This window comes from Engystomops pustulosus, chromosome 1 (assembly GCF_040894005.1).
Source record: "Engystomops pustulosus chromosome 1, aEngPut4.maternal, whole genome shotgun sequence".
NCBI classification, from domain to species: domain Eukaryota; kingdom Metazoa; phylum Chordata; class Amphibia; order Anura; family Leptodactylidae; genus Engystomops; species Engystomops pustulosus.
The window spans coordinates 252,226,242-252,246,543 of record NC_092411.1 but is presented as its reverse complement, the minus strand read 5'-3'; the positions used below and the strand labels follow the sequence as shown (position 1 = coordinate 252,246,543).

The 20,302-nt window shown below is 40.3% G+C and overlaps 1 protein-coding gene across 1 annotated transcript; it reads left to right on the top strand.

Annotated features, from left to right (window-relative positions):
- The first annotated feature begins 1,544 nt into the window (after nucleotides 1–1,544).
- On the top strand, nucleotides 1,545–15,552 carry SLC10A4 (solute carrier family 10 member 4). Its single transcript, XM_072124638.1, has 3 exons — nucleotides 1,545–2,177; nucleotides 9,250–9,460; nucleotides 13,458–15,552. The coding sequence occupies exons 1-3, from the start codon at nucleotides 1,684–1,686 to the stop codon at nucleotides 13,974–13,976; spliced, it is 1,224 nt and encodes a 407-aa protein (XP_071980739.1). The 5' UTR covers nucleotides 1,545–1,683; the 3' UTR covers nucleotides 13,977–15,552.
- The last annotated feature ends 4,750 nt before the right edge of the window (nucleotides 15,553–20,302 follow it).

Below are 20,302 nucleotides of genomic sequence, written 5' to 3'. Positions count from 1 at the left end.
CTCAGGACAAAGACCCGAGGCTGTCTGATTTTAACGATTTGCGATTTGCACATTGTAATAAATGATGAGTAAAATCTCCATATACTGCCATATACTGTAGTATGGCAGTGTATGGTAGGATTAGGAAATTTTTTTAAAAAAAGGTTAAAATAAAGTCGTATAAATATAAACAAACAGTAAAAATCATAAACATGTTCAGTATCGCCACGTCACAAAATGCCCGATCTATAAAAATATAGTAACATATTTTTCACTGCGTTTAACCCCGTAATGAAAAATAGCACCCAAAGTGGAAAATACCACTTTTTTGCTATTTTGAAAAATATAAGAAATTCAATAAAAAGTGATAAAAAGGCCATATACTGTAGTCCTAAACTTGGTTGCATTAAACACCTCATCAAAAGTCACAAAAAAAGGCCATATAGTCCTAAACTAAATCAAAAGTCACAAAAAATGACACCACCCACAGCTCATGGCATGGAATATTAAATACCATTACTATGAAGTGTAATATGTAACGCAGAAAACAAGCCATCATATAGCTCTTTACATGGAAAAATAAAAAAAGTTATAGATTTATGAAGGTGGGGAGTGAAAAATGGAAACGCAAAAATGAAAAAGGGCCTCGGCGTTAAGGGGTTAATAGCAGGGAAACCTCTGTGTTATACAGGATAAATGAATTTGTGGCCACTAGAGGGGAGTCTGTAAGAATATTTTCATTCCCTTAAAATGATTCTATAAGTTATTGCTATAATTATTATAAATGTGATTTTATATATGTGTCCCTGGTAAGTGAGTTGTATTATTTGCATGATGTGTTATGAGGATGTCCTGCTCACACCGCTGTAGCTTAGGAAGTTTGATGCATTAGGTGTTGGTTGTGAATAAAGGCTGTGACTATTTACCATCCAATTCATTGTGTTATGTTTTATGTAGGTGGGTGTTGGTGATTTATCATGTAATTCAGATTTTCAGTATTGCACGTTTGCTATTTCTACCAATAAAATGACTCTTATCTTTCATATTGTTAGTGCGTCTAACAATATTATTTACGGTATTATTATAAAATTATTGTTAATATTTTGTTTTTGTTATGTGGTATATATATTTAGTATAAAAACCAAACAGCAAGACTTTAATTGATAAGTAATCTTTTTGCTGTGCAAAGTAGGATTTTGACACTGAATCCGAATTTTACAATATTTTATTGCATTTGCAAATTTCCCTAGTGGCTACAGATCCTCTGCTTTGTCTCAGGACCCTTTCAGTGCCGACAGTGTAGGACATACGGTAGTAAATTGCAACAGGCACAAAGCCAAATGACTGTAATGTTATTACACTGCGCATCCCTGCTATTATACATAGGAGTCCTGTTCATGTGTGTATACTGAGGCACAGTATAGTAGACACTAGACTCTCTAGTAGACACAGCAGGTAGACTTGAGCAGACCTTCAGCTTCTCCTTTGCATGAGATGCTGTGAGGAGGTGTGGTAGGGAGGGTGAGGTTGGACAGCTGTATGAGATGTGATAGAGGAGAAGGAGCTTCATCCTGGTCAGATTACTGCCTGGCTGCTGCTTGAAGATGAGATAGGGGCAACCTGCCTCCTCCTCCTTCCACCTCCTCCTTCTCCTTCTCTTGTATCAGCTCATTCAGGACCAAGGGAGGAAAACTGGTTCATAAAATGGAAAACTCAAGTGCCAGTTCTTTGGATGTATCTAATTCTACACTGTGGAACTTAGTGGAAAACTTCACAGATGGGACACTTCTAGATCCAAATGACACATATTTTGGAGATAGCAGGACAGATCCAAGCATCATGACTGCAATGCTTCAGGGGGTTCTACCAGAGACACTAGCCACATCTACACCTTTCTGGGATAGCCCACTGAACCATGGGCTGAGTGTATTTGTTGGAGTGGCTCTGTGTGTGACAATGCTAGGCTTGGGTTGCACTGTGGAAGTAAGTCAAATTGGAGATCACCTCAGAAGACCCATTGGGGTCCTCCTGGCTCTCATCAGTCAGTTTGTCCTTATGCCATTGATGGCTTTTCTCCTGGCTTTAATCTTCAAGCTCAATGAAGTAGCAGCTATCGCTGTCTTACTGTGTGGCTGCTGTCCTGGAGGAAACCTCTCCAACATCATGTCACTCCTTGTGAATGGAGACATGAATCTCAGGTAAATGACCTCTACTCTGGGCAAACAGGGTGTGTGTGACGAGGAGGAGGGGGGAGAGCGGGGGGGGGGGGGTGTCATGGTCTAACACAACACATATTCTTTCTTTTTCAAAGGAATAGTTTTTGGTAAAGTAAGAAGGCAACCTGTGGCTGTCACAGCTTTATAGGCATAAAACCCTCACTATGCAACCGGAGAGATCTGCAGGTCACCTTAGTCTTAGAGGATTGGATTATAGTAACACGATATTCAATGAGAGCGAAATATGAAGTCATTATAGTATAGAAGAGACGGAGGCGTCATCAAATGAATAACACCAGAGAATGATATGTCTTAGCCATGTGAAGTGCATCATATTTAGGAATGACTTGTGTGATTTTAGTTTTATTAGATTTAGTTAGATTTTTTACTTATTTTTTGGGGGTTTTTAACGAAGCTACAAACAATAACCCCCTCCAATGATGTGTGAAAGGGGTTTGAAAAGTGTGTCCAGGCAAAATAATAATTGCCATGTTTATTGAAAATCAGTAGTCTTATATATATATATATATATGACAGCAATGAGATGTCTGGTAGGTTTTACATACCTAGTATGCTTTTCTGGAAGTTATCATTATTTTTGACGCACACAATACATTATAGTATCTGTTTCTCACAGTATTGATTAATGTCTGAGTCAGTTACAACCAATTACCCAAACATACCCCAACAGACTTCCCATTGTCGGCCCAGGTTTACAACTTACAATTATTTTAATAAATTATTAAGATACATATTAATTATGACGCTTATAATATATATGTTTTAGTTTTGTTGGGAGTGGACTAAAAATAGTGGTATAACGGCACTGAACTGTGTATACAATATTGGTGATTTTTAGCTAATTTCATATTGTGAAATATTAATAACTCCAAAAATCTGTTATTCTAAATCAAAACATTTTTATATTTGTATTTGTTATTTCTATTTGATGACATTTGAAACAGAACACACAGATTGTTCATAGATGCCAAAATAAAAAAAAATTTAAAGCGATATTTGTACAGGTTAATCCACTAAATATAGGCAGTGGGAAAGTCAATTCCTGCGTATGTGATATAGGAATGAAATATTTGTGCTCTGTGGAAATACTGTATGAAGACACTCCACAAGTCTGTATTTTGGAACATTGATCACAAGACGTCTTTCTGAGGGCAATATATAGGGAAAAGGAAGGCAATAAATTTCAGCAGCAAAATAACATTTTCCATAGGTGAGACATTTGTGTTCCTGAAGATCAAATTTTTTGCACTGTTCTAATACATTTGCCCCTTTTTACACACAATTCACACCTTTTGGGGTTTTGTCATATCAAATATTATATCATAGCGAAGAAATATTATGGTGAAAAGGTAATTTGATTCCCCTCTTTGATTGCCAGTCCTTCATAATCTAATACAGACAACAGTCTGGGAATACTGAACCCAAAACTAGATCCAAAATTTCACTAAAGAACAGCATTGCGTAGGGTATATTATACATTTTTTCCTATTATGCAACGATCTTTTGTTTGTAAAGGAAGGTTTTTTCTCCTTATGCAAATGAGCTCCTGGGTGCACCGGGGGTGGGGTTGTGTCTTCTGTTGCACCGATACTCTTTTTTTATGTCCCCAAGTACAATATAGCATGGTCATAACATCATAATAGCATAATGTGACATGGGTGACAACATCTAAGCCTCCTAACATTTGCAAACTTTACCCTATGTATGTATCTGATCACATGAAATCAGAGCATGCCTCCATGGACTTCTACTCCTCCCTATCATCCATGGAAGCATGCTGTGATTTCATGTGATCAGATACATGCATGTACATGCATGTACACTTTGCAAATGTTAGGAGGCAAAAGGACCTTACATAATGTCACTCTGGTCCCATGACATTAATTGCTGATAGTGAGAAGGCATGGGGAGGAGCTGCTGGATTCAGCCCAAGAAGGCTACGCCTCCCTCGACTCCTCCTATTTCTGGCTATATGCAAGGCAAGTTTATAAAATTGATTTTATGTCATTTAGTTAATAGGGCTATATGGAAACCTGCAACTAGCTGTATGTTTAAAAAATGTGGTGACAGGTTCCATTTAAATTCCAGTGCACATGCGCATCTTGGCTCGGAACGATGCATCATTGAAAATCCATTGGCATGACAGCCAGGAGTCTCCCCAAGACTCCCAGCTGGATTAGCTGCAGTAGCCTTTTATAGTTTAGCAGACTGTTAAAGATCAGCAAAATTTTCACCATATACGTTCATATACATACGTATATATATATATATATATATATATATATATATATATATATATATATATATACACACACACACGGATTCAAATCACCCCTCTTATCAGAAATTAAAAAAAATAATAATAATACACATATAAGCCACATCCCAAAATGCCTGCTCTATCAAAATATAAAGACAATGATTCCTGGCAATTGCCACTGTAATAGAAAATAACTTCCAAATGTCCAAATCGCAACTTTCATGCCATTTTGCAACAAATAAAAAAGGTTGTATAGTCCCCAAACTTTCAGCATGGAAAAGTCAGCTCATCCCGCAAACATTGACACTACACAGCACCGTACACTGAAGTATGAAAAGTTATTGGCCTGAGAATCTGATTTTTTTTTTTTTTTAAAACTTATTAAAACATACTAAAACCTATATAAATTTGGTATCTGCATGGTTGTTCTGACCCAAAGAATACAGGGGAGGTGTCATTTGGACAGTAGAGTGAAAGCAAATGTCCCTTGTATGAATACTAGGGGTGACTGACAGTAGTATGGAGCAGTCCAGGTTTCTCATTTACAACACTACCACAAATTAATGTTAATGATGGCTGGCTGTCAAATTTCCATATGTTAAGAAGTTGGAAATTGTCTGGGCAGGGTTGTGTAACAGAGGGGCCTCCTTTCTTGGTAATTGACAATGAAACTGGGAGATGCTGGTGCTTGTTAGTGGATGATACAATCCTCTCTACTGGTGGTCTGTCTAGGTCAAGGCTGTTTGCCATGTGCCTGCCGTCACATAACTACTGCTCAAGGAGGAAATTGTTCTCAAGGAGAGTTTGCCAGTAAAGACCACCTCAGCACTACCTTGAAGCTAGCTCCCTTATCATCAAGCATGACTTTCAAGAAGAAATGATGCGGGTTAAGGGCACAGTCACATGGCCGTCTGCGGGCACAAATTTGCTGCCGCATGTACGTCCCTATAGATGGCAATAGCGCCGCTGCGCAGATACGGTGCCGCTATTCTCTATGGAGGGAGGAGGGGCCGCCTCCTCCTCTTATCCAGCACACAGCGGTATGCCGTGTGAATGTACCCTAATAGCTAGAGATTAGCGGACCCATTGTTTTAGGCCAAACCTGAAATAAAACTACGGGTCCTCTCATTTTTAATAATAGCCAAACTATTTTATCTATTCCAAAAGGAACACAATCCCAACTTTGGACAGTGCTGTTTCAATGTTTTTGTATCCCGTCAGTAAGGAATAGGTTTGGGTAGGTAAGAGCCTATAGACGGGGAGAGTTTGCCATTAAAAGCCCATATTTATTTCATAGAATTCCCAGCGGAGCACAAAATGTCAGGAAGTCCGACAGAAATGCGATCCGCGGACCCTTAGTAAATTAGCTCCACTGAGAGACCACAGTGCACTGGACAGGAGTCCTTGCATCGTAGTGAAAATTACGGCTACAGTGTCAGAGCTGCTGTTCGACTGACACAACTCCTTGCATCATATTTCAAAATCATTTAAGGACTCCCATCTACTGCATTGTGCTTGGTCCGTGGGAACTGACTAGCATATGGGCCCGTTTGCACAGAGCATGTTTTAGTGCAGTCGGGCTAAGAACTCATGCACACCATGCAAAACTCCAGTGAAGGACATGGTCTGGTGAAGAAGGGGTCAAGGTGAGCGCTCCTCACCTCTCCCCGCTTTTTAGGATTCTGAGCGCCCGCACCGCAAATCTGAGCCAAAAATAGGGCCTGCTCTATCTTTTGCAGCGAGGTCCTTGTGTCAGTTTTCTTCTTTTCAGTGCAAACTGCTTGCACATGAATTTAAGAAGTGTCCGAGACACAATTGTGACGCACGCTGCACACATTTTTGCACTGAGATGGGCATTCTGGTGCTCAGTCGGACCATGCACAATATTTAACATGCAAAGTTCAACAGAATTGTATCGTAGCCCTATGTTAAAGGTGCACCAAAAAAAGCGGTGCACTCTGTCGGGGCAGTGCAGGGATCCATGAAGAACGAGTGGCAGAAATCATGAATCTGGCGCCCCCTGCACACTACACAGGTAAACTGCACATGTTTTTAGTAAATGTGGGCCTATGTGCTCACCACACCAGACTCTAATTATGATTGAAGACTGCACAGAGTAGACATGATGGAGCTGCTTCCTGTAATCGCTGAGAAGAGATGGAGGAGCACACTGCATAGCTCCACTCCCTCACATTTTAGTAAATGTGCCCCATTATGACCAGTTCTAGCCCCCCCCCCCCCCACACACACACCCTCCCAGGCTCTGCCTTACAATTGTTAACCCTTCATAAAGTGACTAGACATGTATGCCAGGCAGCCAAAACTCTGGCCATCTTCATGGATGTTATACCTGAGACGCCATTATGGCTTAACCCCTCTCTTCCACACTTACAGACACAAGAAGGCACTGCTGCCTGTAGCACCAGGCGAATCACACATCGGGAGATATATATGTCGCCAGGAATTACAACAAAAATATGAGTTGGATAGATCCTTCTTTTACAGATATCTTCAGTTGAGGCATGCCCTTGAGGCCCAACCCCCCCCCCCCTCATACCCGTTAACAGGGAAATGTAAGACACAGGGACCCAGAGGGTTGATATCAGCACTATATACACATATAGCTATACTGCAAAGTAGCTGCGCAGTTCTCCACTACCAATCATAGATCGCTGGAAGGACTGTATTCCAACTCTAGCTGAGGAGGACATCGCTGAAATGTTCCTCCCATCTTAGAGTGTCTCCATCGGTCAACAATAAGATGATACAATTGTACTTTACTCATCAAACCTATTTGACCCCCATCTGGCAATGCAGGATGGATTGTGTATGGACATCAGCTTTTCCCGTTGTGCAGAACTAGGTGTCAACTTCTGGCACATGAGACATTTTGGAAACATGTAATTGAATTTTTGTCTTCCTTACTACCTAACCCAGTACCGCTCTCCCTAGAGATATGCCTTTTGGGCCTGATCCCTGAAGATGATTAGCCTATATACCTAAATATATTCAGACCGGAACCATTATTTTGTCCCAGACGTGCATTAAATTGGTATGCTCCTATTTTTAGAATCTGGAAGCTTCAGATTAATCAAATGCTTCCATACAAAAGGATTATATATAAGCATAGAAAACTCCCAGACACATTTAACCTGGTTTGGTACAGACACTAATTACTTGGTTCCTAGATTTAGAAAAGCAATGGCGGAGCTACAAACCAATTGGTGAACCGCCTCATCACCGGAACTAATGTCTACTCCATTGTTAATGTGATACTTTAATCAGGCGGGACTCCCCCGGGAAGAAGTTTGTATTACAGGTACTCTCCCTGGAAATATTTGACACTGCACTCACTACCCTTTTTTTGTTTTCTTTGTTTGGGTTATACTTATGTGAATTCTGTTTGAGGCCTAGCAGGCCTACTACACCGCACTTAGAAGTTTTTGCAGTGGAATTTGAAAGATGTAACCTTTCCCTCCATTCTAGATCTCTGTATTATTAAATGTACTTGTACCAAGAATGACATGACGGTTTTCAATGTGATGTTTTTCTCTGTTTATTTTAATAAAGCAGTTAAAAAAAGCATAAAGCAAAAAATTATAAAAAAAAAATCAACTTAGGGTCCCAGATACTCCATAATAATGTACGGTAGGCCAGTAGCATCCGATGTCTCTGGGATCACTGCAGCTACAGCACTAATTCTGAAGTATCTAATTATGAATTGTCCCCTTCTTTGATGAAACATATGGGAGATATTGGTATTTGAGGACTATCTGATCTCATATATTTACACTGGATAGTTCTTTTGCCTCTTCCGGCTTGGTTTAATGCCATAAGCAAAATTGGAAATGAACTTCTCAATGTGGTCAATCCTTGTCAATCACTGTGTTGAGCTAGAAGGAAATCTCTGTGTAATACACCGTAATTCTAATGCCCTGGATCCTGTATTCTGGCTTCCCTGAGTCTCTCCATCTAAAGATATATTAAATCTTCTTTCTATTTTATGAAAGGAAAATAAAAATATATGCCATGTTCTCTATTGTTCACATGTGAAAAATAACATGGTTTTCAGTTTTGATAACTCATCTCAGATCTTTGGAAGTGTAAACACCCAAGATGCCCTTTATGTTTTAGAGAAGACATAACAGATCATGAGACCTGCAGAATTAGTATATCCAGTATTTTAAATAGAATATAGAAATATCAAATTATTAATGTCCAGGAAATAGGGGATCAAAGGCTACAGAAGCACTTGTAGTTTGAAGCGCCTTCAAATGTAACTAAACTTTCAATAAAATTGCAGAAATCAATAGTGCAGACGATAATATTTAACTTTGGAATATACCTTATTAAATAAATATGTCCCTGTGCCCTTATTTTCCCCCTGACTTTTTTTGTGTAAATCCACTTTCTGTTCTGGAAAGAGATAATCTTAAGCCCATGTTCCTTGTCTCTGTGCTGTGCATGGGACTTCAGATTCACTGCTCACTAAAGGAGAAAGAAGAAGCAAAAAAGGCACAGGAAATCTTTGTTTATTAATGAAGCATATCGCAAAGTTTACTATTATATCCTACACATTTCACGTTTCTTACCGTAGAATATTCAAGATACTCCTAAAAAATGGGCCACATCACTTCCGAAATGTACACTAAATATTATCATGTATTTTATTTGGAAATTATGTCTCGGTATTGATATTTAAAATTTTGAGCCTGAGTTGTAATGTTATAATATAATTGTAATATTAATTGGTGTTTTTCTGCCCTCTTTCAGTATTATCATGACCACTTCTTCTACCCTCCTGGCGCTGCTCTTGATGCCACTCTGCCTGTGGATTTACAGCCGACCATGGATAAACACTCCACTTGTGCAGTTTCTACCTCTGGGGGCTGTGACCCTGACTCTCTGTAGTACACTTCTGCCTATTGGCATAGGAGTGTTTGTACGTTACCGCTACAGCAGGATTGCAGATATTCTTCTTAAAGTAAGCTTTACAGTTGATGGTTTTAATTTCCCATGTCTTTGTAAGTGTATAGAATTATATAATATTGAAAGAAAACTTCACAGACAGGAATGTCATTTTTAGCTGATGACAGGTTCCAGTAGTCTATGCTATGTCAATCTATGCCATTTTGAAATGTATGACGTTTTTTAATTAAAGGCACTTACTGCTGGGCTCTGTGCGGTACATATCTTGGCACAAAAACCTTTGCTTTTGGCAAAAAATCTACTTCAGATGATATTCAGATGCAGTTCAGGCGCTCCTTCCACATCATAGCTCACTTACGGTGCTCCACCGGATTATAATTATGCACGCCTCGTCTTTCACTGGCCTCCACCCCCTGCCTCCGAGAGCTGGTTACCTCATCCTTGGCACATCTAGTACATGCACATATACTTGTGCAACCAGCTGTTCCTTACGTGGCTGCGTTAGAACCCAGAACAGGGTCATAGACTGGTGGTAGATTTTCTTTTAGTAGTTTATATAAGTTTAACTTACATTACCTGGCTCCTTCCAGCCATATTTGGTGAGTCCCGGGGGACTGCAGCTGTGTGTGCCTGTGTCTCCTCTTTCATTCTTCCTCTGCCAATCTCCCTTCCCTGCCTGCTATTTTTAACATTCCTGGTGAAAGGTTCCCTTTAACCTAATTAACTATGCTACTTCTTCTGACAAAGATCCAAGGGGACACTGTGGACTAAGGGCTGACATTTGCCTTCCCTGTGGGATAAAACAGCTAAATAGGCTATCAGAGAGAATATGATCTTTAGCCTGAAGGGAGAGAGAACAGGCCATGAAGTAAGAAACAGGAGATAACCCACCATTCAATAATAATAATAGCTCTTTATTTAAAATACAAATATTCAAAATACATTAGAAGTTAATAAAACAGTACTCCAAAGAAGAGAGATCACCAAGAATGGTTGTCCAGACGTACATAAAAATGGCTGCTTTCTTACAAAAATAGTTTTCTCTCCTGACCATGGTTGGTATAAGGTATTCACACACACACACACACACAGCTCTATTCATGTCTATACAGCTGAATGGTAGTACCCGTCAGGTCAGGTGAATTTGGAACAAAGCAGCCATGTTTTAACCTCTGAACAAATCCTTTAACGACGCGTAGCTTATTACAACATCACGTATTAGCTGTGGATGTTTGCGTAGCCAGTGAGCGTTTGCATCATATTGCAAAAAACACCCACTGGTAATATCTGCATGATGTGCGAGCATGGGCGCCACCATGTTGGCTTAGATCGTTGCTCCCCGTGACGTCATCAGGGAGCGGCGATCTGTTGCTATGACAGCCTCGGGTCATATGAAGACCCGAGGCTGTCTCATTTTAACCCATCTATTACAATGTGCGATGTAATAGATGATGTGAAAAAAAACATATACTGCCATAGTATGGCAGTATATGGTAGGATCAATCAGACAACCTAGGGTTAAAGTACCCTAGAGAGTCTGAAAAATAGTAAAAAACAAAAAGTAAAACAATCGAATAAAAAAAAAATTCAAATCACCCCATGGAATATTATAAACCATCACTATGAAGTGCAATTTCTTACTCAGTAAACAAGTTGTAGGTTTCTGAAGGTGGGGAGTGAAAAATGAAAACGCAAAAATGAAATAGGGCCTGGTCATGGTTTAACATGTCTATACAGAGAATGGTCTATCGAAGAAGTCAGTTCAGGTGAAGGTTGCTTCTATATGAAAAAGACAACCAACAGGTGGCAAACTGCATATGGTGGGGGGGGGGGGTCAAAAAACAGAGAAATGAACATTGCATTGCAGATTTTATCACTTAGAACTTTTTCATCTCAAGGTAACAACTAGCAAATATAAAACATTATGGGGCTCATTTACTAAGGGCCTGAATCGCTCATTTTTTGTTGGGTTTCCCGAAAATTTGCGCCGTTTTGCCCCGTGTTTTTGGCGCACGCGATGGATTCAGAAACACAGCAGTATTTCTTAAAAAAATGTGTCGCTTGACACGCACTTACATACACAAGGAAGAGGATGGTGAACTCCGGCGGACCTTGCCGCAGCAGCGACACCTAGTGGATATTGGGCGCAAGACCTTAGTGAATCCCGGCAAACTCCAAATCAATGTCGGACAAAGCGCCGCGGGATCGCGAATGGACCGGGTAAGTAAATGAGCATTTGTCCATATCTAGGGAATAACATGTGCAGCATCACATAGATCACTTCTGAGACAACATTCAGCTCCAGAATGAAGAAATAAGGCAAATGTACAAATCTATTGATGACGCTGTGCAGCAAACTAAGACAGTCTCTTAGGACATTTATTGCATTGTTGTATGCACTCCACATTCATCTCCATTTACATCTAGCTGAGAGATTGTATTATTGTTTAGTGCAGCACAGCCACATCCGTCACTTGTCAGTAAGGGCACTCCCTGATTTATAGACGGCAGACATAAAACAGGCACGTCTATGAGTAATGGTGCTCCCTTTAATCTATATACTGGTGTGATATATATCTATCCCCTCATCTGCCAATTTACTGGGAGCACAAACACTCTCTCTGTCACAGCTAATAACACGTATCCTACGAGTCATGTAATCAATCATTAGCGTGCGTCACAGCCTTTATCTTGTTTTTCTCAAAAAAACAAAAAATCAATAGTGTACATAAAATATATGATCTACTGTGCATGATTCTGTTCCAGTATCCACCTTCTTGCTAAGAACAATGCAAAAACAATCCCTTCCCGGCAGATTAATCTATTGGCACTGGTTAAGCCAGTTTCTTTATGATCCCTCCACATCTACTTGGTGTGGAGGTGGAGTAAAGGGTATATAGTCATAATTCCAAGCCACGGGCCAGGAATTATGACTATTTCAAAACTTGTATACAAGAAAACTGGCATACAAGATCTGATAAAGCTCCCCATAATACCTGGTGTGTTTATGTATACATGTATAAAATCTAATGACTGTGGTTGTTTAGTTAAAATAAATACATATCTGAATAAGACCAATGATTGCATGGGGGGATGTGCCATGTAATGTAGTATGCTGTATCATATAAAGTGTATAATGTTCCCCCTGCCTGTGCTGGATCTATCAGCAGGCTCCTGCCTCCTGATACATTCTCCGCGTGGTAGAGCAGTTCTACACCAGGACGGGAAATGCTGCAGCCTATAGGTAGTGCACATGAAAAATCAGAATGGATCAATGACACTACACAGATGTCTTCCTTGGGAACTATTCATCCATAGACTAGTGAAGAAGTTTGTTCTAAGGACAAACTGAGAACATTTCAGCCCAGTAAGAAAATACAATGGACATCTGCTAAGGTTCCGTCATAGCTGTCAGATTTTCAACATAAAGTTTATACATTTCAATATAAATAAAAGGCCCTGCAGTGTCCATATCATTTCATGTTTCATACTGAAATACTGATTTTTTTTGTTGCTACTAGAAATATTATGCATAAAAGTATAATGGATGTATATTGCAGATCTGATCTGGGTTCTGTGCAGAACTGATTATCTAGGGAGGGTAATAGTTGAGCTGTGTCTGAGAATCCTGAGAATTGGCGTTACCGGTCCTTGTAAGGCTGGGTTTTCAAGCATTAAAGGGGTTGGCCACTATACCTCATGTTTTTTTTATTATGTGTGTGCAAGTGTGGGGCAGGATATAAGGTAAAGATATTTAGGCTATTAAAAGTTCTGCTCCATTTTCTTGATATGTAAATTAAAGCCTCGTCATCAGCCGGACAGTCCAGTCCATAAAATAGGGTCTTGTGATCTCTATCTGTCCATAACCAATCGTCCTGCTAGGTCCTTATGATAGTATTAATGAATATAAGATCAAGGTAGATTGATTGTTCATGGACAGAAATATATCACATGACCCTCCACCAGCGGCTATTTTATGGTCAGGAATGTCTATGTATACATTATAAATATTTGTAGAATAACATTGTAACTCTTTTTTTCCCATCTTATAGGTATCTTTGTGGTCCCTACTGGTTACCTTGGTCCTTCTGTTTATCCTTACTGGGGCAATGCTAGGACCGGAGCTGCTGGCTACTATCCCCCCCTCTGTGTATATTGTGGCAGTGATCATGCCTATGATAGGCTATTCAATGGGATACGGATTGGCCACTTTATTCAACTTGCCCCCGAACTGCCGAAGAACTGTGTCTCTGGAAACGGGTTGTCAAAATGTCCAGCTGTGCACCGCTCTGCTGAAGCTGGCCTTCCCTGCACATCTCATAGGAAGCATGTACATGTTTCCACTGCTGTATGCATTATTCCAGGCCGCTGAGGCAGGGATTTACGTCTTAGTGTATAAACTATACCGAAAGGAAGTCCTCCACAAGCCAGAACCCATGGACGAAGATGAGGACACAGATATTTCATATAAAAAGCTGAAAGAGGAAGAGATTCATGAAATATCATATGGGACAGTGACGGCAGAAGAGCAAAATTCTGTAGCCAACGAGCCGCCATCACAATTGCACTGACAGTCTGACAGTCTTCATATCTGCCGTCAAGTTTACATTAATTATTAGGACATTCATTGTTAGATATAATTACACACATCTACAGTAAAATTCCTTTAATGCGGTGCCAATTGAATCTAATATGTGCCATTGTATCACATATTCAGGGAGAAATGTAACTACGATACACATTGTACAATACACATATTTAGACCCCATACACCAGTATTATCAGGACGTAGCCATAGGGGGTGCAGAGGTAGTAGTCTGAGCCCGAGATGGTCCGCAGCCTCCGTCACAACATAACCAGACAGTTGTATTATTGCCATATATTCGCAGGATATCATTCTATCCCACAATCTGCAATGAGAATAAACATGCTGCGGGTTGAAACCTACAGAGCAAGCTATGGCATGCTGCAGGTTGTTCACAAACATAATGGATAAGATTTGTTTAGTTTAATCCGCCATGTTGCTACTGTAATGCACCTTGGGTGTCCATAGGCTAAAACATTCTGTCTCTTGCACTCAGGGTTGGCTCCGGGTTTCAGGAGGCCCCTGGGCGACAGAGCCTCACTGGGCCCCTTTGCAGTGAACTCACGTGGCGGCATTAAAAATTCAAAAACCAAAACAGTCTCCTATTCCCTAAAAAATTTCCTAGTTTATCATACCAAACAGCCCAAACATGGTTATTTTATATAAGTCCCCCTGACACCCCATGGATGCATTAGATACAGCACTCCTCAACCCATGTATTCCTTATGTACAGCCTTACGTGGGCCCCCCAGGAGCTCTGGGCCTCGGCACTTGCCCAGGTACACCCAGTGCTGGCGCCGGCCCTGCTTGCACTAATATTCAACTATAGATCCTTTGCAGGTGGTTGTCCAGTCACAACAACTTGCTGACTAGTGGGGAACTGCCATGGATGCCCGAGAACGGGGGTCTGTTGGACCTCATTGGAACCCAAATGAACAGAGCAGAAAGTCTCTTGTGATTCGTGCAGGTCCCTCAATTGAGACCCCCAATGATTAGCAAGTTAACCCTTATCCTATAGAAAGAGGGCTAACTTGTAGTGACTGGACATCCCCTTTAAAATGACAGTAAGTTTCCAGCTGGTTCTATCTAGAAACCTTTCTGCTGTTACCTGCATTTCACAGAAAATTGACCAATGCAGATCTGGGCACCCACAATGCATTACTCTCCGGTTACAGGTGCCCAAATATGTAAAAGAATAATGTGGAGGAGAAGAGACATCGTTCCTTATGCCAAATTAGTGTAAACTGAAGACTGGACATTTCCATAGACAATATCTTGTGCTCTTATGGACTGGATACAATTGGCCATTGGCTTCAAATTCGGGTATATTACCAAAACGTGAATAGTGCTGTGTATATCACTATATATGACTATTACGGAGCTCTCGTCGAGCCTTGTGTCTCATAGTCCTGACAACCATGTGTGACGGGAGGAGACTGTGCTCCAGGATGTTAATGTTATACAGCATGCTTCACTCGTTACCCAGAATCCCGAGCTGTTTACTGTACAGTGAGTGACTGTGGGTTTATGTGGAGGTGACAGATGTGTCTTCAGCATGTGAACGTGACCATAAATATCTTGAATCATTACTATATCTTGTCATTTATTTCTCTAAATTGCTTGCCTTTTATTATCCTATTTGGGATGATATGAGTACGTTAGTGGTGATGGGAAGCCTAATCTCTGCTACAAATTACTAATTCATGTATAATATTTGACATGCACTATGGATTCACCAAACTGTGGTTCTCTACAGGATGAATGGAGGTTTAAACAGCAGTGTGCACAGAGCCAGTGTAATATGCTACCTATAACATCCATCCGAGCTGCCATAGAAATGCCTCAGCCCTCTTCCACAATCTGCTTGTCTACGTTCACAGTATTTTTTATTACTTTTAGTCATTTTTATTTCTATTGAATCCATTCAAGTAGCTCCACCTCACCTTATATGTATGAAATATTCTCCCCTCAAAGCAGGAGATATCTCGCCCCATACAGCGGCTGATGGAGCGCCGGGCAGTGCAAGTCCTTGAATATACCTGCCTTTATCTCCATTAAACAGTGTTACACATCCAGAGGCATAACTACATTGGTAGCAACGATAGCAGCTGCTCTGGGGCCCGCAGTGTCATGGGGCCCGGGCATCCAACCTGACACTGTAAAGAATGGAGAATGTACACCATTGTATGCCCATTGTACAGCATAACATGTGCATAACAGTTCACATCCTCCACAGCTTTTATAAGAAATATTGTGGAGGGGCAGCAGAACAACAGGACTGGAATTTTTCGAGTTTACTTCCTAATCTATTTCCCCGTTGCGGTCAGCAGCTACTGGGACAGATAAGTGGACTCTGACACCCACCTGAAATAGAAAGATTGAGTATATACAGTGTAAATGTGTGGATGTCAATATGTGATGTGGATACGCTGTGTATGTATATGGATGGTGTATGGTTTGTATATGCTGTATATGTTTATATAGTGCTATATGTGTGTACATGCTTTATGACTGTGTGATGTGTATATACTGTATGTATGTTTACATGCTGTATGTCTGTGTATGGTATTATATGTATTTGCGTATGTGTGTATATGTGATGTGTTTATACTGTGGTTGTATATTAGAAGTATATATATTTTATGTGTGCATCTACTGTATGTGTGAGTGTATATATCTGTGCATACATGTGTGTATGTGTGTAAGATTGTATAAATGTATATAAAAGAAGTACTTTATGTGTATGTACATAAGGGTATAAATGTGTGTGTATATATAAGTGTATAAAGATACACTATTAGATAGATAGAAGAAATAGACAAGAGAAGAAAATTGACGATTTGTCATAATAAATGTTAAAACAGACAGTATACTCTTTTTTTAACAGAGATTAAAAAAAAATGGAAATGCTGGCAGTATTGTGAACTGAGCCTAAGGCTGCAGTCACACGTACCGCTAGGCGTCTGTTCATAACGCGACGCTAGCGCACAGGGGGAGGTCCTCGGCCCGAACGCACATGCGTTTCCAGAGAAACGCATGCGATCATCCTAACAATAGCATGCGTTTCCCTGGAAACGCATGTGTGTTCGGGCCGAGGACCTCCCCCTGTGCGCTAGGGTCGCGTTATGACGGACGCCTAGCGGTACGTGTGACCGCGGCCTAAGGCTGCATTCACACGAGCCGTTTATATTGTGTTTTGAAACTCAACACTTACACTGAGGAGAGGATATTAAAGGGATTATTCCAGGAATAAGTATAATTTATATTAAAATGGGTCATTAAAATATAAGCTAATATACAATTAGCTGTTATTTAAAATTTTGCTCCCCTTAGCAGAAAAATGCTAGGGACATACAATATAACGATGAACTAAATTGTTACTGGGCCTTTAATCAGTCCATTGATTTTGCCCCGTGGAGGAAACAGAGGACAGAAGATGGCCGCTGGTCACATGTCCTCGTCACATAGAGGACAGAAGATGGCCGCTGGTCACATGTCCTCGTCACATGTCCTGCAGCTGCCTGGGCAGGTCACGTGATCATCACTAAGTTTGTCTGTAGTTGGTTGGTTGCATTTCATCCAGTATGGCCACTGTTGTAGTAAGACAGCATCTTAGTGGGACTATGTAAAGTGATGGCACTCAGGCATCATTACCTTGGTAACAGAGCAGGACAGTTACATCATCACTGGGAGCAGAGGATAAGAGGGAGGAGCTGTTGCTGAGAACTAAGGAATCGTGGGAGTTGTAGTGTCCTATGGTGGTCATCCGGGAGATAACTCCACCTACTTTAGAGAGGCCACAAATTATTATGAATCATAAAAGGAAACTAAGATTAATTTGTGATTACTGATATTGAGTTTTGTTTTATTAATTTATTTATAGAATTATGTGGTTTTTTTTTATCAGACGTTCATATTTCTGGAATACTCTTTTAACCCCTTAACGCTCTGCGCCGTAGCTCTACGGCGCAGAGGTATAAGGGATGTATGAAGAGGGCTCACGGGCTGAGTCCTCTTCATACAGAGGTGGGGGTTTTTGCATAATGCATAAAACCCCCACCGCTAATAACCGCGGTCGGTGCTAGCACCGATCGCGGCTATTAACCCCCCCGTTGCCGCCGGCAAAGTCGCCGGCGGCATTTAAAAGACGGCGGCGCGCGGGCGCCGCCATCTTTTTTTCGATCGCCACGCCCCCGAACGTCATCGGGGGGCGGCGATCGGTTGCCATGGTAGCCTCGTGTCTTCTTTTGACACGAGGCTATCTGGCAGCTGCAGATTCGTTACAATGAGCCAGTGGCTCATTGTAATGAATGTGCTGCAAAAATGCCATATATTGCAATACTGTAGTATTGCAGTATATGGTAGGAGCGATCTGACTATCTAGGGTTAATGTACCCTAGATGGTCTAAAATATAGTGAAAAAAAAAGAAAAAAAAAAGTTTAAAAAATAAAAAAAATTAATAAAATATTAAAAGTTCAAATCACCCCCCTTTCCCTAGAACGGATATAAAACATAATAAACAGTAAAAATCACAAACATATTAGGTATCGCCGCGTCCCAAAATGCCCGATCTATCAAAATATAAAAACGGTTACGGGCGGCTGTGACCTCCGAGGCGGGAAATGGCGCCCAAATGTCCGAAATGCGACTTTTACACCTTTTTACATAACATAAAAAATGAAATAAAAAATGATCAAAATGTCGCACAGACCTCAAAATGGTAGCAATGAAAACGTCGCCTCATTTCGCAAAAAATGACCCCTCACACATCTCCGTGCGCCAAAGTATGAAAAAGTTATTAGCGTCAGAAGATGGCAAAAAATTTTTTTTCTTTTTTGTACACATTAGTTTAATTTTTGAAAATGTATTAAAACACAATAAAACCTATATAAATTTGGTATCACCGCGATCGCACCGAACCAAAGAATAAAGTAGGTGTGTTATTTGGAGCGAAGAGTGAAAGTCGTAAAAACTGAGCCCACAAGAACGTGACGCACACACGGTTTTTTTCAATTTTTCCACATTTGGAATTTTTTTTCAGCTTCGCAGTACACGGCATGTTAAAATAAATAACATTACGGGAAAGTAAAATTTGTTACGCACAAAATAAGCCCTCACACAGGTCTGTACACGGAAAAATGAAAAAGTTATGGATTTTTGAAGTTGGAGAGCGAGAAATGAGCCGAAAAACCCTGCGTCCTTAAGGGGTTAACATTCCGTTATTATTGTGTTTACAAGTGCAAATGTTAGCAGCAATATAATAAGGCTGTATTCACTTTCCTTTTCAAAATGTAATATAGACCACACGGGGAGGGGCTCAGCACCACCACATATGCATCCCAGCAGAAACGCATGCGATCGCATATGCGTTTTCAATGAAGCTCAATAAAACGCATGCATTTCATTGGAAACGCATATGTGTTTTGGCCAAACCCCCTCCCACTTGCGTTTTGGATATGTTTAACCCCTTAAGGACGGAGGGTTTTCCGGCTCATTTCTCGCTCTCCAACTTCAAAAATCCATAACTTTTTCATTTTTCCGTGTACAGACCTGTGTGAGGGCTTATTTTGTGCGTAACAAATTTTACTTTCCCGTAATGTTATTTATTTTAACATGCCGTGTACTGCGAAGCTGAAAAAAAATTCCAAATGTGGAAAAATTGAAAAAAAAACGCGTGTGCGTCACTTTCTTGTGGGCTCAGTTTTTACGACTTTCACTCTTCGCTCCAAATAATAGGCCTACTTTATTCTTTGGTTCGGTGCGATCGCGGTGATACCAAATTTATATAGGTTTTATTGTGTTTTAATACATTTTCAAAAATTAAACGAATGTGTACAAAAAAGAAAAAAATGTTTTTGCCATCTTCTGACGCTAATAACTTTTTCATACTTTGGTGCACAGAGATGTGTGAGGTGTCATTTTTTGCGAAATGAGGCGACGTTTTCATTGCTACCATTTTGAGGTCTGTGCGACATTTTGATCATTTTTTATTTCATTTTTTATGTTATGTAAAAAGGTGTAAAAGTCGCATTTCGGACATTTGGGCGCCATTTCCCGCCTCGGAGGTCACCGCCGCCTGTAACCGTTTTTATATTTTGATAGATCGGGCATTTTGGGATGCGGTGATACCTAATATGTTTGTGATTTTTACTGTTTATTATGTTTTATATCCGTTCTAGGGAAAGGGGGGTGATTTGAACTTTTAATATTTTATTAATTTTTTTTATTTTTTAAACTTTTTTTTTTATTTTTTTTTTCACTATCTTTTAGACCATCTAGGGTACATTAACCCTAGATCAGTGATGGCTAAC